This window comes from Erpetoichthys calabaricus, chromosome 1, assembly GCF_900747795.2.
Source record: "Erpetoichthys calabaricus chromosome 1, fErpCal1.3, whole genome shotgun sequence".
In the NCBI taxonomy this organism is placed as follows: Eukaryota; Metazoa; Chordata; class Cladistia; order Polypteriformes; family Polypteridae; genus Erpetoichthys; species Erpetoichthys calabaricus.
Genome location: NC_041394.2, coordinates 29,264,658 through 29,284,320, shown reverse-complemented (window position 1 = coordinate 29,284,320; position 19,663 = coordinate 29,264,658). Strand labels below are relative to the sequence as shown.

Sequence of the window (19,663 nt, the reverse complement as noted above, 5' to 3'; positions counted from 1 at the left end):
ACAATATTCAAAGTACAGTACATTTGAAAATTGGCAACCATACAACCTGATAAATGGTGATGTGTAGTTTCAGGCAACAGACAAACTTGTTAGTTACTTAAAATGTCTCTAGTTAAGGCATCATGTGTGGTCAGCTTCCTTTAGAACAGGCCACATGCCTGTCTCAATATGACTGCCGAGCTGTGCTCTCCATTGTGTTGTCCTTTTCAATTCATGGTGTGTGAGATGGTCTTTCATCAGTTTGGTGAGTGAGAGAGAGAGAGAGAGGTAAGGCAAACAAATTTATAGGTTTTCTGTCCAACCCATAGAGCCAGTAGGGTGTAATGGTACTTAAAGGTTTCTGATACAAGCCAGTTCCAAACAGCCATACTTCAGACCAATGGGGGGACAGGATACCTTCACACATGCCCTTCAAACCATATGTTAAGGTAAAGCTAGCCAGTTAGGCAGCCTGGCTTTCCTGTGGGGGTTGACTGAGAGACGCCAGCAGAGAAATATTAGCCAAACATGTTTGAGGCACTTCCCCCAAATGTGTCGTAAAATTACAAAGACTCATTCCTAAAAGGGAGGAAGGGGTTCTTAACCATCTAACCTTTGCTGTTCTTTTCAATTATAAGCATTAGTGTTACAAGTTACCAATAAAGACATACAAAATATTTATCAACTTATATGAAAAATTTCACACCACAACACAGGGTGATACACTGTTTACCTCAAATGCATATTTCTCAGTCCATATTATGAATGAATATACAGTACCTGTCAATTTTTTCAAGCTTACATCGACTCTCACACTATCGTTGTAATGCTGAACAACAGAGAGCAAACACAGGACCTGCAACAATGTATTGTTCACATTTACTACTTGATTATTGATGTTTTCGATTGCAAATGCATAATCTGATTTTACAAAGATGTTTTTCCCCTTACAATAGGTTGTGTTTAATTTTAACATGTGCAATGTGTGCTTCTCAAAAAACACATATTTATATGGACTGTTTTTAGGAGACTTTTTGGCTGTAAACAGTTTATCGTAATTAAAACTTTGCTCTCTCCCAGACCAGGTTAATGAGAGCACCTCTAATCTTTGCAGTTCAAAATCACTACCTCTACTTTGAGTGCTGCTTTCATGAGGTATTGGATTAGATTAGAAACACTCAGTGACACCCAGTGAGCAGTCTAATTGGTCCCACCCAGTTTTAAGCAAAATTCACTCCTGGTTGTCTCCAAACATATAAATTATACGTCTGGCTTCAGTGAGATGATTAAAACTGTGACACAAGGCACAAGCTCCTTGAAAAAGTTATTGGTGGAATTCAGTGGTGGGTACTCTGTTAATACCTAAAGTGAATTTTCAGTAATTTTACTTTAACGCTATAATAATTATGAAAATAAAATATGAAATCACTTTTTATCACAAGTTTTCATTTTTGGCAACATTTATATTTCAGTTATGCTAAATGTGCATTGGCTGTTAAGTCCATTGTTTTTTGTTTGTTTAGACTTCCAATTCAGACTTGACTCAATAAAAGATGTTTTGTGACCATCAGGATGGACAATAATTACAATAAGCTTCCATATGTATGTGTGCCAGCATTGTTGGTGTGTCCATGGAAAATGTCAAAACTCCACCAACGACAGCCAAAGTAAACAGACAAAGTGAACAGGAAATGCATGCCTACCTCAGGTAAATAGTACCCAGAATGTATTGGACAGGATACAAGATAAAAATGTATTGCTTCTAGTTTACTTTTAGTGTTACAAGCGTGTCTCAGAAACCTATAAGGCATGTTTTCTTAAACTAAAACGTTTTCTGGTTTAAAGTGCATGTCTTCAGTAAGTGTAAGACTTTTTATTATTATATTTGGATTTTGGTACTCTTCACTTTAATTTTAAAGAACAGGGGGGTATTTTTCGTACGTCACTTAAACCATCCGAGATCAGGTGCCTCATCTTGGATGAGTTAATGCCAGTGAAACTCATCCAGATAAGTTGGTTTTTCAAACGCAGCTGTGTATTAGATTAGTGTAGCTGGATCTAATCATACGAGATGAATGCGCGCGCCTGCGCTGAGTGAAAAGCCCATATATATTGAGTCTAGAAAACATGATCAGCAAGTCTTTGATAGGCTGCAACAAAATGACGAAAGAACGGGTGCATTTTTTTTCACACACGCGGCGCCAGACCTTTTATTCGAAGGACACAAAGAATTTCAAGATTTAATATACATAAGGGGTAACACTGCAAAAGCAGCCCAGACCAGAAAAGACGGCTGGCAAAAAGTGGCCGAAAAAATTAAACGCTAAGTAGTGTACTGTACATTGTACTTACTGAATGCAGCGTTTTATTTCCTATGTGTCAGATTAATTATTATTTAATATGTCATAATTCCAGATCAAACGTGAGCACAAGGAGAACATGGGAACAGGTTAAAGTGAAGTACAAGAATATACTTCAAACTGGTAAATATTGGTATATAACTATTTAAAGAATTGTTGACATAAAGAATCATATATAATATAAAAAACATTAATTTTAAAGCTAATAAGGAGGCAGACAAGCAAAAAACAGGTGGACGTCCACGCGGTCCAGACCTAACCCCTGCAGAAGAGTTGGCTCTCCAGCAAAATGCCCATCGCCCTGTTTCTGAGGGCATTCCAGGGGGAAGCTCCTCCTCAGAACCAGTGGCAGGAAGCAGTGGTCACTTCATTTCAGGTAAAGGATGGTCATTGCATATTCGTCCTCCATGTGTGCTATAGGTATGTTCCATATAGCCCCCTTTTTTGTTGGGTCAGTTGCAAGGAATGTCATATCCCTTGAACCTGTGTCTGACCAACGAGATATTAATGAAGGTCAAATATTTGATGAAGACACTGTGTCTGATTATTCATCAGGAGGAGAGGTACATTTTCCAAATAATGTTTGATCAAACTCCACTCTGATCAGTTCCATGTGCCCCAATCACATTTGGAAATCCTGGTAATGAGAATGTTAGGCTGATTGTGGGATTCTTTATGGAACTGTGGGTGTTTTAGCCTGTGTATTACCTACCTGCAATGGCATGAAACGCCTCTTTTATTGTCTGCACATGCAGGTGTCCAGGAAACACAATGAAAACCTGAAGGAAATGTTTCAGAGCCAAACAGACTTTACGAATTGCCTGACAAACTGCACTTTTCGATAGATGTTCCGCATCGCCTACAGTATATAAAAAAGTGCCGCTTGCAAGAAACCTCAAAGCAATGCCTACTGTCTGTGTGGTTGTGAGAGCCTGACTTCGCCGAGTTTGACTTCGAATATACGGAGCTAATAAATCTTTGAGGTACAATATTCCCCCTCGGCTAAAGCGGAATCTTTCGTACAGAATTTCCTCCGGGGGCAATAAAGGATCTTTCCGATCGCGCAAAACCCTCTTTATATGAAATTCTCTTCGTATAATTTGCCATCCAATATCAATTGGTAGCTCATTCATGAACGGCGAAGCCCTGACTGGATGACTTCCACGCACCGTCACTGATCACGTGTGTAAACTAATCCTTGTTTACGCAGAACAAACCTGCTCTGAGCAGGTTTGCGGATTTGGATGTGTTGCTATGACAACACTTCCAGCAAGAGTTTCAAAAAACCGACAGATCCAGGATCAGGCCAAATCATCAACAATTACATCCGGCTAAGCGAGTAATCCACGTACGAAAAATACCCCCCAGGATGCAGCTTGCTATTCTTTTATTTATTTATGAATAAATTCTTCACTCTGGAACATAATTTAATTTGAGTAATATATATACTGATTTTAAAGAAATAACTGACTGAAAAATATCAAACAATTTAAAAAATAAATAAAACGTTTTGAGGTAGCCTTTTGCTTTTACACACAAAAAATCTGGAATACTTTACTGATAGAGATATCCCAGGATCACACTGTGGACCATTTTAAACTCCTAAAACATATTTTTGACCTTTGTAAGTTTATTTTACCACAACTGTCTCTTGATTTCATTTCTCTGTCCATACTGCTTCTGCCTAGTCCAGTCAGTACACATTGTGAATAAACCTGAAAATAAAAAGCCAGAAGTAAGAAATGCACTGCAGGTGAGTAGTGACACTTGAGGAATAAGAAGTGACAAATGATACATGACATGCAGTAATACTGACACTTGGTAATAGAAAAAGTGAACAATGATGATGTCCTAAAATTGACACAAGAAGCCTACCAGGTGATGACCAAAAAAGTCATAAGACAGTATGCTTTTGTAAAGTCTTTTTATTGACATTTTAATAAAGAGGCGAGTCAAAGAGGTGATAATCCAATCAACAATTCTTTTTCTTTTGTTTTAGCTTTCCACTAATGATTAGGTTAGGTTATGGTTAGGTAGACCTCATTATCCCAGTGGGAAATTTGTTTGCAGCATGGTAGTACAGAAACATAAGACACTGTTAAACAGATAACAACAAAACAAGCAAAGACTAGTGTTATCATAAGTACACACACTCAACATTAGTACAAATAATAATAGTTACCTTTAACAGTACAAAAAATAATAATTCAGAATTTAGCAGGCTCCCTACAATTAACAGAATTCAAAATGCTTATAGCTCGGAGAATAAAACAATTCTTCAGTCTCTTGCTCATTACCCTCAGAAACCTAAATCTGCAGCCTAATGGCAACAAGTAAAATTAAAAGAGAAAAGGATGGCGATTGACAGACAGAATTGGGTCAGCCTTCTTTCTAAGCTGTTTGTAATACAGCTCAATGACAAAGTTTAACTGCAGACCAATAATTTTATTGCTAATTTGAACAATGTGGTTAAGACGATTTACACAGATCAGCTACAACATTAAAATCACCTGCCTAATATTGTGTAGGTCCTCCAAAACAGTTCTAATTCATCGAGGCATGGACTATACAAAAGGTGAAGGTGTCCACTTTGAGCTACATTATTTGTATGAAAATGTGCTATATAAATAAATGTTGTTGTTGTCCTGTAGTATATGGCACCAAGACTTTAGCAGCAGATGCTTCAGGTCCTGCAAGTTGTGAGGCTGAGCATCCATGGATAAACTTGTTTTCCCGGCACATCCTACAGATGCTTGATAGGATTGAGATCTAGGGAATCTGGAGGTCAAGTCAACAAGCTAGAACCTATGTCATGTTCCTCAAACCATTCCTGAACAATGTGTGTAGCGTGGAAGGGCACATTATCCGGTTGAAAGAGGCCACTGCTATCAGGGAATATGAATGACATGAAACGATATACGTGGTCTGCAAAAATCTTTAGGTAGGTGGTACATGTTAAAGTAACATTCCCATGAATGCCAGGACCCATGGTTTCCCATCAGAATATTGTCCAGAGCATCACACTGCTTCTGTTGGCTTGCCTTTTTCCCATAATGCACAGGTAACTGACGTACATGTACCCTGCTGTCCACATGATCTCAAAGGAAACAGACCAGGCCACCTACTTCCATTGTTCTATAAGACAGTTCTGATGCTCATGTTAGGTGTTTTTGTCAGTGGACAGTGGTCATCATAGGTACTCTGACTAGTCTGTGGCTAAGCAGCCTCATATACAGCAATTTGGCACTGTGTGTTTTGACATCTTTCTCTCATGGATAGCATTATGTTTTTCGGCAATTTGTGCTACTGTGGGATCAGAGCAGATGGGCTACCCTTCACTCCCCCTGCACATTAATGAGCTTTGGGCACCCATGTTCTTGTTGATAGTATATCAGTTGTCCTTCTTTAAACTAATTTTGGTAGGTACCGACCACTGCATATTGGGAACATCTCAGAAGACCTGCCATTTTGGAGTTGCTTTAACCCAGTCATTTAACCCATCACAGTTAGGCCCTAGTCAAAGTCACTCAGATCCTTACGCTTGCCCATTTTTCCTGCTTCCAACACATCACCTTCAAGGACTGACTGTTTATTTGCTGCTTAATATATCCCACCCCTTGATAGGTGCCACTGCAACATAATTAATGTTATTTACGTCACATGTTAGTGGTTTTACCGTTGTGGCTGATTGATGTATAGCCTTCATGCTGAGGTTGCCAAACCAACAAATAATAGCAAATGTGACAATAAATTTAACAAAAGACTGGTAAAATAAGATATTATGGCTTTGTCCACTTTAAAACAATTGAGTTTCCTAAGAAAGAAAAAAAACATGTCTGCCCTTTCTTTGTTCTGTGTAAAGATCAAAGTTTAGTCTATTATCAATAATGGTCACTTGATATGCTCCACCATCACCACTGTCTTCCCTTTAAATATCTATAACCATGTCCATTGTGTCAGAAATTTTAATCAATAAAAAGAAACAATTTTACCATTAAATGAACTCCTCAACAATAGGCCATGGCTGTCCTCCTTATTTTCTAGAAATCTCACTGTGATGGAGTTGTGTGCAAATTTCAGGTTATGTCTGTCCTTGAGTGAACTCCTGCAGCCCTTTGTATATAAGATAAGCAAAAGAAGTGATGGGCAGCACCCCTGTGGGGTACCAACAGATACATTTAGGCTACCAGAAAAACAGCCATTTACACTCACTCTTAGTGTTTTGTTCAGAATCCACCTAACCCAGTTTTAAATCTAAACAGAATTGATCAATCAGTTTATCAACTAAATGTGGTGCTGAATTGTATTAAAATTTGATATAAAATCTATAAAATGGTAATCTTGAATGTTTCTTTTGAGCCTTCCAAATGTTCATACATGAATACATTTCATATAGAACCTACCATAGTAAAAACTATTACTTGTTTATTTATTAAGTGATTAATACAAAGAAACTTACAAAATTACAAAACAAGCTGTGGTAGTGGTAGTAGTAGTATGAAAGGTTAAGATGTTAAAAACATTTAATATGTGAGTACTTGCTTTTCTGTTCCTTTCTTTTATTTTATTTTAAGCAACTTGATGCACAGATGTCATTTCTCTCGTGGGATGGCCATAAACTTGTATGGCTTGGGAGTTTTAAAAAAAGACTGAGAATGTGGCAACAAGCTGATATTGGCAGGATCTTCTGTTGGGCGAAATGTGAAGTTTTGCAGGAGGGTGGTGAAAAACAAGAAGAGCTCCATCTTGGCCAGGCCTTCACCTGCACAGATGCGTTTTCCTGCAATATAAAGTAATGATATGTCAATTAATAATACACACTCGATATAAAGAAAATGTAATGTAGTCAGTGTGCTATTCGAGATACACAAAAAGTTCTGCGGAGAATGTGTTTATACAGAGTTCATAGGACATCTTTTGACTGTACAGCAGTGTATCCTAGGTGGCAAGAATTTTTGGGGAAAAGATGTAAAGAAAACTGGCATTGAACTCCTTTGTGTGGTCCTTCTAAATGTATAACTGCTAAACAGCACAGAGCATCAGGGCCGGCACGTTAAATAATGGCACCTGAGGCAAGGCACATTTTTGCCCTCCCAACCCCTTTTTGTATGAATCTGTACACTTAATCCACATATAAAATGTGTTGCACTTCAGGATTCATAATACAATACTCCCACAATAGTGCATCCTTGTAAACATGGGCAAAACAATGACAATGTCTGGAAAACAAATCAAAATTAATAAAACACACAAAACAAGCATCGAAACCAATACAAATGTATAAGTTCTTTATGGCTTCTTTTTGACTCAATAATATACTTTTATTGAGGTTTGCGATTGCGAAAGTGAATGCGAAACAAAACTCTGCAGTATCATTGCTCCTGTCTGCTTCCCTACTGTAAATACCCTGGCAGTTTCAAAACTCTGTCCAACCAGCTAAGAGACACCTGCCCATTTTAACTAAACACACAATTTTTAAACTTGAAAGATATTTAACAAACATTATACCTATAGCTGACACCTTATGATTTCAGAAATTAACAAAATGCCAAACAATTCATCATGTGAAAAAGCAGAAAAATGAACCGGAAAAGTCAGTTACTGATATGTGACTTACACATGTGTGTGCACTGGTTTGGTGCTCAGAAGCTTGCAATGCAGTGAACTGATGAGAATTGAAGTTCTGAGGTATTTAAAACCTTTGAAACAGAAACATGTCTTATACTTTTAAAGGCAGTATATTAATTAGGCACTGCATATGTATGAAACTCTTATTGTTATACTCATAAAAATGCTGCCTTGACCAAAGTTCTGCTTCTGGCGATTGCCTTGTTGCCTCAAAGAACTCTAATGTAAAAGTACAGCATACATACATAGATCTTTACTGTAAATATCTCAAGTAAATGGTTCAGCATCTTCTATCCAACTAAAATGACATTTTTAAACCCTCTCAATCTAAATCAAAGTCCCACTTATTAAAGTCTATCCTGGCAAGATTAGGTACAAGGACACAGTGCAAGCCTTTTGTCGAGGGCACTAACATACTGGGTCACTTTAAAATTGCTAGGTAGCCTAAGCAGAGGAATTTGCTCAGGATGTCCCTTTCTTGATAAGAGGGATGAGACAGAGTATAGGAGTCAAGTGGACAACTTTGTTTCTTGGTACAGAAAGAACTGTATGCAGCAAAACCAAGAAACCGATTTTTGACTTTCGCCACACCAAACAGTCTCTATGTCTGGTCACTATTCAAGGAGTGGATGTAGAGGTGGTGCACTGTTACAAATACTTGTGTTCTTCATCAGTGGAAAGTTGGACTGGTCCCATAACACAGAGGAACTACAACATAAGATAGAACAGAGCAGACCCTCTTTTACTAGGAGACTACATTCCTATAATGTGGGAAGTGACATCCTTTACATGTTTTACAACTCTGTGATGGACAGTGAGATTTTTTTGTGCTGTGGTGTGCTCGACTGGTAACATCTCTTCAAGAGAGAACCACTGAATTAACAAGCTAATAAAAAGACAGGCATGGTTATGGAATACAAGCTCTACTTATTGGAGGTAGTGGAGGAGGAAAGGAAGAAAAAACTGACGGCCATTATGAACAATACTGCACATCCTCTCTATGACATACTAGCATGGCGTGGAGTGCTAAAAGCCAAAGAATTCAGCATAAATGTGTAAAAAAACAGCAGGTGAGCTCCTTCATATTAATAGATATATGATTTTATAAAGCCTCACTGAGACTTTATCTCTAGCCAAGTCAGCTTTTTTCTTTTTAGCAATTTTGGTGTGTATTTATAGAGGTTGTTGTTATTTTATTTTATTTTTTTTTGCTTTTGCAAAATGTTACATTTTCTTCTTAGTACTATCTATTGTGTAACATTGGACATCCATCAAAAATGGTTAAACTTACTATGCACATCCAAGTAAAGCCTGACAAATGGCTTTTTTCATGACAAAACTGGAAAAGGCCCAACTGCTGATAAACCTACTGCTGCACTATACAGAGTATGCTCTTCTATTGAGCTACTGAGTGGTACGCACCAGAGAGCAAGCAGTGAAAGCAGCTCAGTCGCTTACTGGAACAAAATTACCAAACCTGGGCAATGTATATGCTCTGCGATTACAGAAGAAGGCAACCAGCATAAGCAAAGATGCAACTTACTCTGGTCATCATGCTTTTGTCACTTTGCCATCTGAGAGATGGCACCAGGGCCATCAAAGCACATACAAACAGAATAAAAAACAGTTTCTATTGCAGGGCATCTCCTCTCACCTTTCCGACACTCATTAATACCCCTTAACCTCCTGTCAATAATACTCTCTAACCCCCAATCTTCTATCAACATCAAAATCTGGTTTTACTTCCTGTACATTTTTCCTGTGTTTTTAAATAAGAGTAAAGTTAGTAGACTGTGGAATAAACTTGAATGGGCTTCATAGATCATTATATTTTTACTTACCACTGCTACATTATATTATATAGCAATATGCAATGTTTACTATTATTTATTAAATTATTCTACTGTATTATTTCTGTTCATCCTATTGTATTATAATTTATATTGTTATTTCTTCTTAATGTGATACCTAACTCTGGCTAGCTGCATAGGAGTTGCCACACATTAGTAGCTTGTACGTATCTTGAATGACAATAAAGAGTCGTAGTCTTAGTCTAGTGTTGCTGAAGCAAAGTGTAGAACCCAATAAGACAGTCGGTGCATTTACAGTACATGCCCACACATCACTGGATGATTAAGGCAGAAACCTGGTTTCTTAAATATCTGTGTTTACATGTGCTAGTAATCTTCTGGAGTTGTCCTTTGTCAAAATGACCCCACATCATTAAACAGCGGAAAAAAAAGAACAGTTAAACGTCATCATTGGCCACTATAAATATGAAAATTAGCATGACGCCTATGATAATTTTCTTGTGATTTAAAAATATGTTTATTCAAAATGATGGTTAATTTACAGGTTTCTATTACTGGAATGCATTCAGCACACTCTGAAGAGATCAGTTGCACAGCCGAGCATAACACAGGACCCAGTACATGTACTTCTTGCCTTACTCCCAGTCCTGCTGGAATAATAACAATGCAGCTACAGTAGTTTTACAAGTATTCCGTAAGGATACTCACTACTTTAAAAAAAAAAAAAAAAAGTAATCTATGCTTACTTTTCACCATGTTACCCTACTGCTCCCGAGATTGTGCTGCTGAGCTTAGCACTGTACTTTGAGCTTATCAAAATAAATGTAGCAAATTCTAAAGTATAGAGACAAATTTACAGAAGAAACTGTTTGAGATATTACATTATTCCTTCTCCTGGCTGAAATAATCTATTTTGAAAATGCTACCTGTACATGCTGCTGAAATAGTTTGCAAAGCAAAATGCATGTGAACAGACTGCAATTGACATGTATAGACTACAAAATCCTTAACAATAACCCGGTAATAGGTTCACGTGGCCACATAATTGGGATATGTGCAGAGAAATCTACCTCTGTTAACCAGGTTTCTCAGCAGCCAATAGCCCAATTTCTCTACCCAGAATAAGGGTTTACATGAAATTTTAGAAATCAGGTCTCTGTGAATAACCAAGTTATTGAAGCGCATGTAAATGCACTGATTGAGGGAACATGAAAATTCTATATAGGTTTCAATTGTTTAAGAGATTCAAACTCTGGTTGTCTTTATCAGAAATAATGTGAACACTTGGTTAAAGAATAACCTTCTGTTGTTCTCTTCTAGACAATAAAAGGTGTAATTTTGCTTGACTTCTCACTGCATCCATAATGGCTAACACGGTACAACACTATACCACTACTGGAAACAGATTGCCTAATTCTATTTTGACAGAAATGTTGCATGCAAACAATGTAAAGGAAAATGGTAGTGAAAATAGTACACAATATTGCTACTCAACAACAGGAAGGACAGACATCATCCTGTTCCTCCATGCTTTCTGAAAACAGCAAACAGTTGGGCACAGTTTCTAAATCTACAGTTATGTTCCATCATCATTTATTGAGATATGATATTAAACTTTTACACCTTAATCACATTTTATAATGATGACCGATTATTGTTTGCCATTTAACATTTAAAAAAGGTTAGAAACCATTTTGATGAAATAAGCTACTCCTATGATTTCTGTTCATTATTCAACACAAACTGAATTGCTTGATTTGAATTTTTGAAAATTTTAATATAACATTTCCATAATGAAGCAGCACTTATATTCATTGCATTTTACCCTGAAAGAAACATTTTCAAGTTTGTCCAAGGAAACCAAATCAAACCAGACTTGAGTAACACATTCCTGTTTCCTAATTTGCAGCAGTGCTGAAAACAGCTGATCTCTTTATTTAAAGCTTTTGTACCTGCAGAAAAGGCCATGAAAGCTGGGTTCAGTTTGAAGCCGCCATTATCATCCAGGAAGTGATCAGGGTTGAAGGAGTGAGGGGTTGCCCACTTCGTCTCGTCATACAGTACTGAGTAAAGTAGCGGGACCACCATTGTACCCTGCATCACCAACAGAAAGGACACAAGAATATAAATATGAATGGATGGTTTTAAAAATACAATTCATCTGCTAATTCATGTTCCGCACCTACATTTATTTTATCCATTAACAAGGGAACTGGGAGAAGAAGTACATCCCTCATCACTTCAAATCACTACACTGGTCTCAATCCCTCATAGGATGTCCATCCTAGGCCTTTAATGGAAACAATCACATGCTTGGGATGTGAAGGAAACCAAAGAACACAAAGCAAATGTATGCAGATAGAAGAAGAACGTGATAGCATTACAGACACACACACACACACACACACACACACACACACACACACGCAGTCAGCAGGCTGTTTCTCAAACCAACAACCTGAAGGAACAGTTCCAACCCTTAAGCCACAGAGTGGAAACCACGTCAATACAAATCATCTACAACATTGTTGATAAATATATACCTAAAATGATTACTAACATTTCTTACCAAAGCTTATTCTTCATTTTATAAAGCATCTTCCACATACTTCCCCATCACAAGATACCCTTTAATGTAAAATAAGATAAGAAGACAGGAAAGCACAAGCTTCACTTAAGTGCACACCCACACTGACGTTCATACGGGGTCTATGTTGAGCCATATATTAACATAGCAAACACACTTATAGGATTTAAGGACAGAACTAATGTACCGACAAAAAAAACAAAACAAATATTTATTACACACACACACACTTTTTAGAACACCTCAGTTTTTATGGAAATGCTCTCAGTTTAATGTCTTAATGTTTCATGAAATCAAGGCATAGAACAAATAAACAATGGCAAATTAAAAAAGACAAGGTATCATTAAGTGTACAAAATTTTATTCAAATTTTTGATTCATCAAAGTAGCCACCTTTTGATGACATAAAAGGCAAACTGTGGTAACCCTTGTGATTCAGAATGCCAGTCACTCTGTGCAAGTCATCAACTCTGCCTCGGCAAATGAACCCCACACCACCACACTTTCTCCTCTGCGTGATGAACTGAAGATTTCAAATTTTGATTCATCGGTCTATAAGACTTTCTTTCAGTCTGCATTAGTCCACAGCCGGTATATTTTAAGGCCCTATTTTGTCCTTTTAGGAATGGCATTTTTACTGCCACTTGCCCTGTCAAACCTGCAGCGCAAAGTCTCCTCTTCACAGTAGAAACTGAGGCTTCTTTTTTTTCCAACCACTGTTACGCTGTGCTTTAAGCTGTTGTGCTGTGAGGCGCCTGTGATCATGCAAGTTTGTGACCCTGAGAAACTTGTCTTCTGATTGGGTTGCGACTTTGTCTCTGCCAGACCTCTTCTAATCAGAGTTTCTTCCAGTTTCCAATTGCCTTTGGGTTGTGTAGGACACCATTGTACTTAATGACACTTTGATTTTTTTTTGCAATTTCTCAAAATGAAAAGCCTACACTTCAAATGGTAATAATGCTTTGTCTCACTTAATTTGTTAGCTGCTGTTTTCTTGCCATTATCACTGGAATTTATAACTTTCTACACTGGACTATTGTCCAAGTAGTACTTCAGAGGGTGTAGTAACACAGTCTGTTCCAAGTCTGTTTTAAGTTTGTTTTACGTAATCAACACAAGTTGGGATACCAGTGCAAATTGTTTTCTTCAACTTGCAAGGCTTAATTCACCTATTTTTTTTAACCTATTAGTTGTTTCCTGAAGAAGGCCCCTTTGTAATCTTCTTACAGTATATAATACACTACGGTGGCTGTCCATTTGTCTGTCCAGAATTTTAAATCAACTGTAGCTTGCAAACCATCTAACTTATTGACCTGAAATTTGGTGCCCATATACTACGTGACCTCTACTGTCTGCTTTCGAGGTGATGATTTTTATTCCTCTTTATATTTTTATTTTATCGTAGAATCAACTCTTGGCAGTGTGCAGCAGGGTGGCCATGCGGTGAATGCGTATGGGCGCTGATCTCATCCATACCACCTTCGCCGTCACTTCCTCTACCTCTTCATATCTTAAATCATTCTTGAGGCAGATTGAACATTTAAGTGCCAGCTTAAGTGAAAAATGAAGAAAACGTACTAATTGTAAGACAAAAAACTGACTTAATCAGTTTCAACGCGAAAAGATGCTGATGGAAGAAGAGAAGAAGCAGGCCGCTAGAGTGAAGAAAACAAGAGCTGCTTATGAAGCCACAAGCGCATAACCTCTGAGCAAACGAATGCTAAACGTACAGAGAAAGAGGATGAAAACTATAAGTCAAGTGTATTCACCGCTGTTACTGGTATTCCGATATTTCCTTTTTTCAGTTTTTGCTAACCTAAACTTTAAATTTAAACCTCTGGAAGTTTACTGCTTAACTTTTAACCATTTTAGGTAATTCACTGTATTTCAACTGATTAAATTTGAAGAAAAACTATATGCAGCCATGGTACCTCTCAAAGACAGGTAATAGAATAATTAAAACAATATTCTGTGCACCATCAGCACCTTTCCTCAGTATTCACATGTGCTGCTTCTCATGACTTTTTCACCTCCTGTCTGGTTTTATACTTGCTGTCTTTGAAGGCAACAATCTTGGTGTGCCTCGTAAACTTTTACTCCTCCTTGTGCACATCGTACTTCCACTTCCTCTTTTATATCACCAAATCCAAACTGACCAATCAGACCAAAGCCATACTGACCAATCAGATTTCTCAGAGGGGCTGGACACACAGTCCATAGAATTTTACTATATAGCAGATTCAAATACATACTAGCTGTGATACCCATCTAAGACGAGTTGAAATCTAAGCAATCAACATACACCGGAGTGTATTCAGAACTAAAGTTGGCAATGCAATTCATTTTTAAGTAATTTGTAATGCATATAGTAATTAAATGCACTGCATTGTTCATTTAAACACATGGCACTGCTTTTAGGAATCCCATAGCATAAGGCATATAACGGAAAAATAGCACATGGATGGATACACACACACACACACACGCACACACACGCACACGCACAATTGTCCTTTTATTAAGGTGGATTTAGTAAGGGATTCATAAAAGCAAATAAAATGTAAAAGTTAGATAACAAAGACATAGCAACTGGGTAGACACACATACAGTATGCTTGCCCTTTTATTAAAGTGGATACATATATACATACACAAACACAAAAAGAACATTAGTACTCTACAAAGACAGCAACCTAGCATGGGATTCAATCCTAGAATGCTGAATCCTTGAGGCAGCAGGACTAACCATGCACCACTATGCCATTTTCTAATAGTTTTAAAAGCGTTGTTCTTAAGGTCAGTCCCCCATGACCCTGTATATGGATATAGCGGGTTGGATAATGAATGGATGGATGTTCTTAAGGTGATTGAATGCAAAAAATCAATGATATAAAAAGTGATGCAAGAAAGATGAGCTTTGAAGCTTACTTGATTCATTGAAAGTGTATTTTAATAGGAAAGTTTTCAAAGGTGTGCAGAACATTAATTTGAAGTATAGGTTGAGCCTTACCGCTGGAATGAAGTAGCCCCTGAAGATGGTGTCCTTTGTCGTCATATGAAAAATATTTAAAGGTACGAAATCAATGAATCTCTGAATTTCATGCAGTACGGCATCAGTGTAGGGCATCTTCCTCCGGTCCTCCATGGCTGGGGCACGGTCTTGTCCAATCACAGAGTCAATCTCCTTCTGGACCTTTTCTAAATTGAAAGAAACAAGAAGAGTAGCATACAATCGGAAGCTCAGGTTCACTGAATAATTAAATTAATAAATAAGATGAGTGCTCCATAGTTTTCATTGCATTCTGTTGTCCGCATACTTGCAAGAGTTGTCCCAACACATTAAAAATCTACTTCTTAACCATGCAATTTGGAGTTCTCACTCACACAATAAAATTACTTTACACAGATTTTGCATTTGGCATTCTTCCCTATTTTCTGGCTTGTCATTTTAGAAGAAATGCTTTAAAAGAAACATTGCACATTCAAGTGGCTGCTGCTAGACATAGAGAGGGTTAGAGGTTGGGAGAAAAAAGAAACTTTGTGATTGAAATGCTTTTTGATGTGGTATGTCAATATGTTAAGGGCAAGCATTAGGATTTTTTTTTCCTTGTGCCATACACATGAACAGGAATTTCTGGTGCTATGTCAACTTTGATGCAAGCCATTTGTGGGAATGCAGAAGTGATGCATTATATAGATACCTAAATAAAAAAAATGTGTTTCCCAACTCACACAGATAGATAGATAGATTACTACATTAAATGCTCTTTCCCTCTTTAAGTGTTGGGGTTCATTTTGACTTACATAATACCAATGTAAAGAAAGAGCTTTTAAAAGAAAAAAAAAGCAATTTGCAGCCATGATTGCATAAAATCAAGTACTCCAGCACATTACAAAATAGGATGATCTTTTCAGTGTCTTATGACAGGAGCGCCTGAAGGCTAACTACCGAATTTGTAATTCACCATGTATAAAAATCACAGCAGAAATCACTAAGTATAAATTCTTGGCCATACCAGCTTGTCATATTTGGTTACAGTGTGCACATTTTCCCCGAGGACGCTACACTTCCACTTTGAATGGAAAGAGAATCTCCTCATATTGTGTCAATCAAGCCAAAACTGCAACAAACCGAGAAGTGTTCAACACATTTTGCTTTTGTCTGATAGTTTAATAATTACGAAAATATCAAATTAATGGTTTTCATAGGAATAAACATTTTAAATTTGAATCATTCTTACCTTGATTATTGTTGACATTGGTTGAATCATAAAACCCCATTTTACAAAGACTTACACAGAGCTAGACAAAATGATGTATCCACATTTTGTTATTATATACCACAAATGTGTTTTCCCAGTCTTATTGTGTAGATTGCTGTGATACCTGAAGCTTAAAATTGGAAAAAAAAATATAACTATATAACTGGGTACATATTTATATTTAATTGCCACTATAATTCTCTGGTAATGTGTGTCTTTTATGTTTTATTATTTTTGCTGAAATAGTGGCACTAACAGTAAATTTTATTCATTGTATTCTAAGGTATAGTGATAAAACTGAATAAAACTGAACAGAATTTAAAATTGCTTCTTCTAAATATCACACAACCTAAATTTGGTTTCTTATGTGTCTGCAGTCACACTCTACATAAATATAAGTGTGTGTATGTGCTGTTTGTGTAAATGTAAGGGCAAAGCGGTGATGCAGTGGTTAACACGGTTGACGTTCACCTTCAGGAATTAATTCTCATGCCAATAACCAACTGTTTGAAGTTTACTAGATTTTCTTGTGCTATCCAAAAATGTTTACATTACATGTTTTGGAAACCCAGTACATGCAAGTCAGGGTGTGCTCAAGAGTGTACTGTGCTAGAGAAAGAAATCATACTTGCCTTTCTCATAATGCTTCTGTTATAGACTTTACCATCTATTAATCAATAACTGGATGAGTGGATTCAGAAAACAGATGATCAATAAATAAAGTGACCTTACAATTCTAACATGAAACAAAATATTTGAAAAGTAAGTTGCACTCCAAGAAACGCACATCGACAAGTTCCAGTTGGATTTCAGCTGTTTCTGATCCATTGATAGAATAGGTACAGGAAAAAATAGAGATATCTAGATATTTAAGGCTGCAGCTAGGACACAGGTTAATCTCTCAGCCTGATCACTGTCTTATTTATTGACTGTACCTGTTTTCTCCATATTCATTTTACTTCTTTCTGAGTTCTCCTCTGTCCTGCCACATCTTAAAGAAATATTTTATTAGTGTAGCTGCATGAATCAGTGACCCTATAATGGACTGGTGTCTTACTCAATAAAGATGGGATTCACTTTAGATGTCCCTGAACCTCTAATAATAATAATAAAAAAAAAAATCTAATTCTTAAAATGGACTGATTGATAAAGATATATCTCATGAGAGTTCTACAGTATAAAGAATATTCACCCCAGTGGAAGTGTTCACATTTTATTTCACGGTCAATTTAATTTGACTTTTTTTATACTAATCAAGAGAAAAAGACTCTTAAATGTCCAAGTGATAACAGATTTCTGCAAAGTAGTATACTTTTATGACAAATATAAAACAAAGTAATTGATTAAATAAGTATTCACCCCAAGTCAAATGCACATTTGGTAGCAATAACCGCACATCTGGATACTTCAGTTTTTCCCCAAAGCCTTTCAAGATCTGTCAGGCTACATGGGAATCATTAGTGAACAGCCTTTTACAAGTTCAACTACAATTTCTCAATTGGATTGAGATCTGTGCCCATAGGAAAAAAAGTCCTAACTGGCTCAGAAATCTCAGTGTTGCAAATCTGGTCCATCTGCAGGCACATCTCAGGAAAAGTGGAATTTTATGGAAATGCTGGACAACGATGAACTTGTAAAAAGATAGATTTAACAGAGTTAGAACTATTTTCATATTAAATTTTGTTTTTAGCGAAGAAGACATGCGCTGTTTGATTAAATGAAAGTGTTGGTAAAGCTATGTGTAAAATGTTACTTTGCAATAGCAATGATTTAGATATGTCGCAATCAACCATTTTGTGAATTCTGCACCAAACGTTGAACACACAATGCAAGAGGTAATACACAGGTTCATGGATTTGTCCAAAGCTCAACTTAAGGTAATGTTAAAGCAAGGTGGATTCATGCAAATCAGCATACACATAAAGATGATTGCCCCAAGTGTGGATGAGCACACATATAGTATATGAATTCTAAGAAATATTACAGTATCAACACACAGGTTGCCATGGATGGAAATTGTACTGCAGTAGCCATCATACTACTTTGAAGATAACTGGGGATGGATGGGTGAATAACGGCACGATGTCACACAGGTATGATGATATCTGCATTCCATGAAACCCAGAACATTTGCGCTAGAAGTTTACAAGCCTAGAAGGTTCAAGATGGCCGGCTAAGACTCCGGGGGAATTGGACAGATAGTCTTTCAAAAGATGAGGGAGGATCATGGAGAGAGCAATGGCACGGAACAGTGGAAGACAATTGGGAACACTAGAAAAGTGAGTATAATCTTTAGTAACAGCATTGTGGGTAGTTTAAGTAACTATTATTTTACGAGGCATTTCCCATGACCATAACAGAAGTAAAGTGATTCTTCTGAAAGTGTGGCTGTGGATCATTCATTATTAAAAAAAAAAAAAGGTCCATTATCAGGTTTAACACTCATTCAGTGTGAGCTTGTGCATCTCTTGGACTTTTCATCTTGGTGCTCATTACAGCATTATTCTTGTTATTGTGAAATTGAAATAATTAAGTACAACTCAGCGCCATATCCTACCTTGCGTTTTTCTTCTTCTTTGAATATTATATTATTATCTTTGTGGTGAAGCATTAGGATTAGCATCGAAAGACTACAAAGTGTCATCATGAATACCACTTTATGACTAAATCCAATTAGCTGCACCAGTGATGATTTTGAGGTGTCATATAAAGGAGGCAAATACTATTGTTATAAATATTACTGTTTTATATTTATAATAAATATAGACCATTGTCCAGGAACATGTTCAATTTGACATAAAAGAGTCTTTGTATTGAGCAGTGCCAAAAAAGCTGAATAAAATTCACTTTGATCTAAAGTTGTATAACAGTAAAATCTGAAAACATCCAAAGAGGAGAATACCTTTATAGGCACTATATCCTACGAACCTGTACTTGTTCTTTTGACAAATGTTTTTAATTTTGTTGCAGCATATGGAACCTTAATCATGTAATTTTCAATGCCTGTTTTATAAGTAAGAATATTGGTAATTATCAT

At 36.9% G+C, this 19,663-nt stretch overlaps 1 protein-coding gene across 1 annotated transcript in view; it reads right to left on the bottom strand.

Annotated features, from left to right (window-relative positions):
• Positions 1-4,246: 4,246 nt before the first annotated feature.
• Positions 4,247-19,663, bottom strand: part of LOC114648052 (cytochrome P450 2B4-like) — a 34,838-nt gene continuing 19,421 nt past the window's right edge. Inside the window, exons 8-10 of the mRNA XM_028796851.2 lie at positions 15,375-15,562; positions 11,731-11,872; positions 4,247-7,119 (exon numbers count right to left, since the gene is read on the bottom strand). Of these exons, the coding sequence (XP_028652684.1) occupies positions 6,932-7,119; positions 11,731-11,872; positions 15,375-15,562 (518 nt within the window). The 3' untranslated portion in view covers positions 4,247-6,931. The remainder of the gene's footprint in view (positions 7,120-11,730; positions 11,873-15,374; positions 15,563-19,663) is intronic.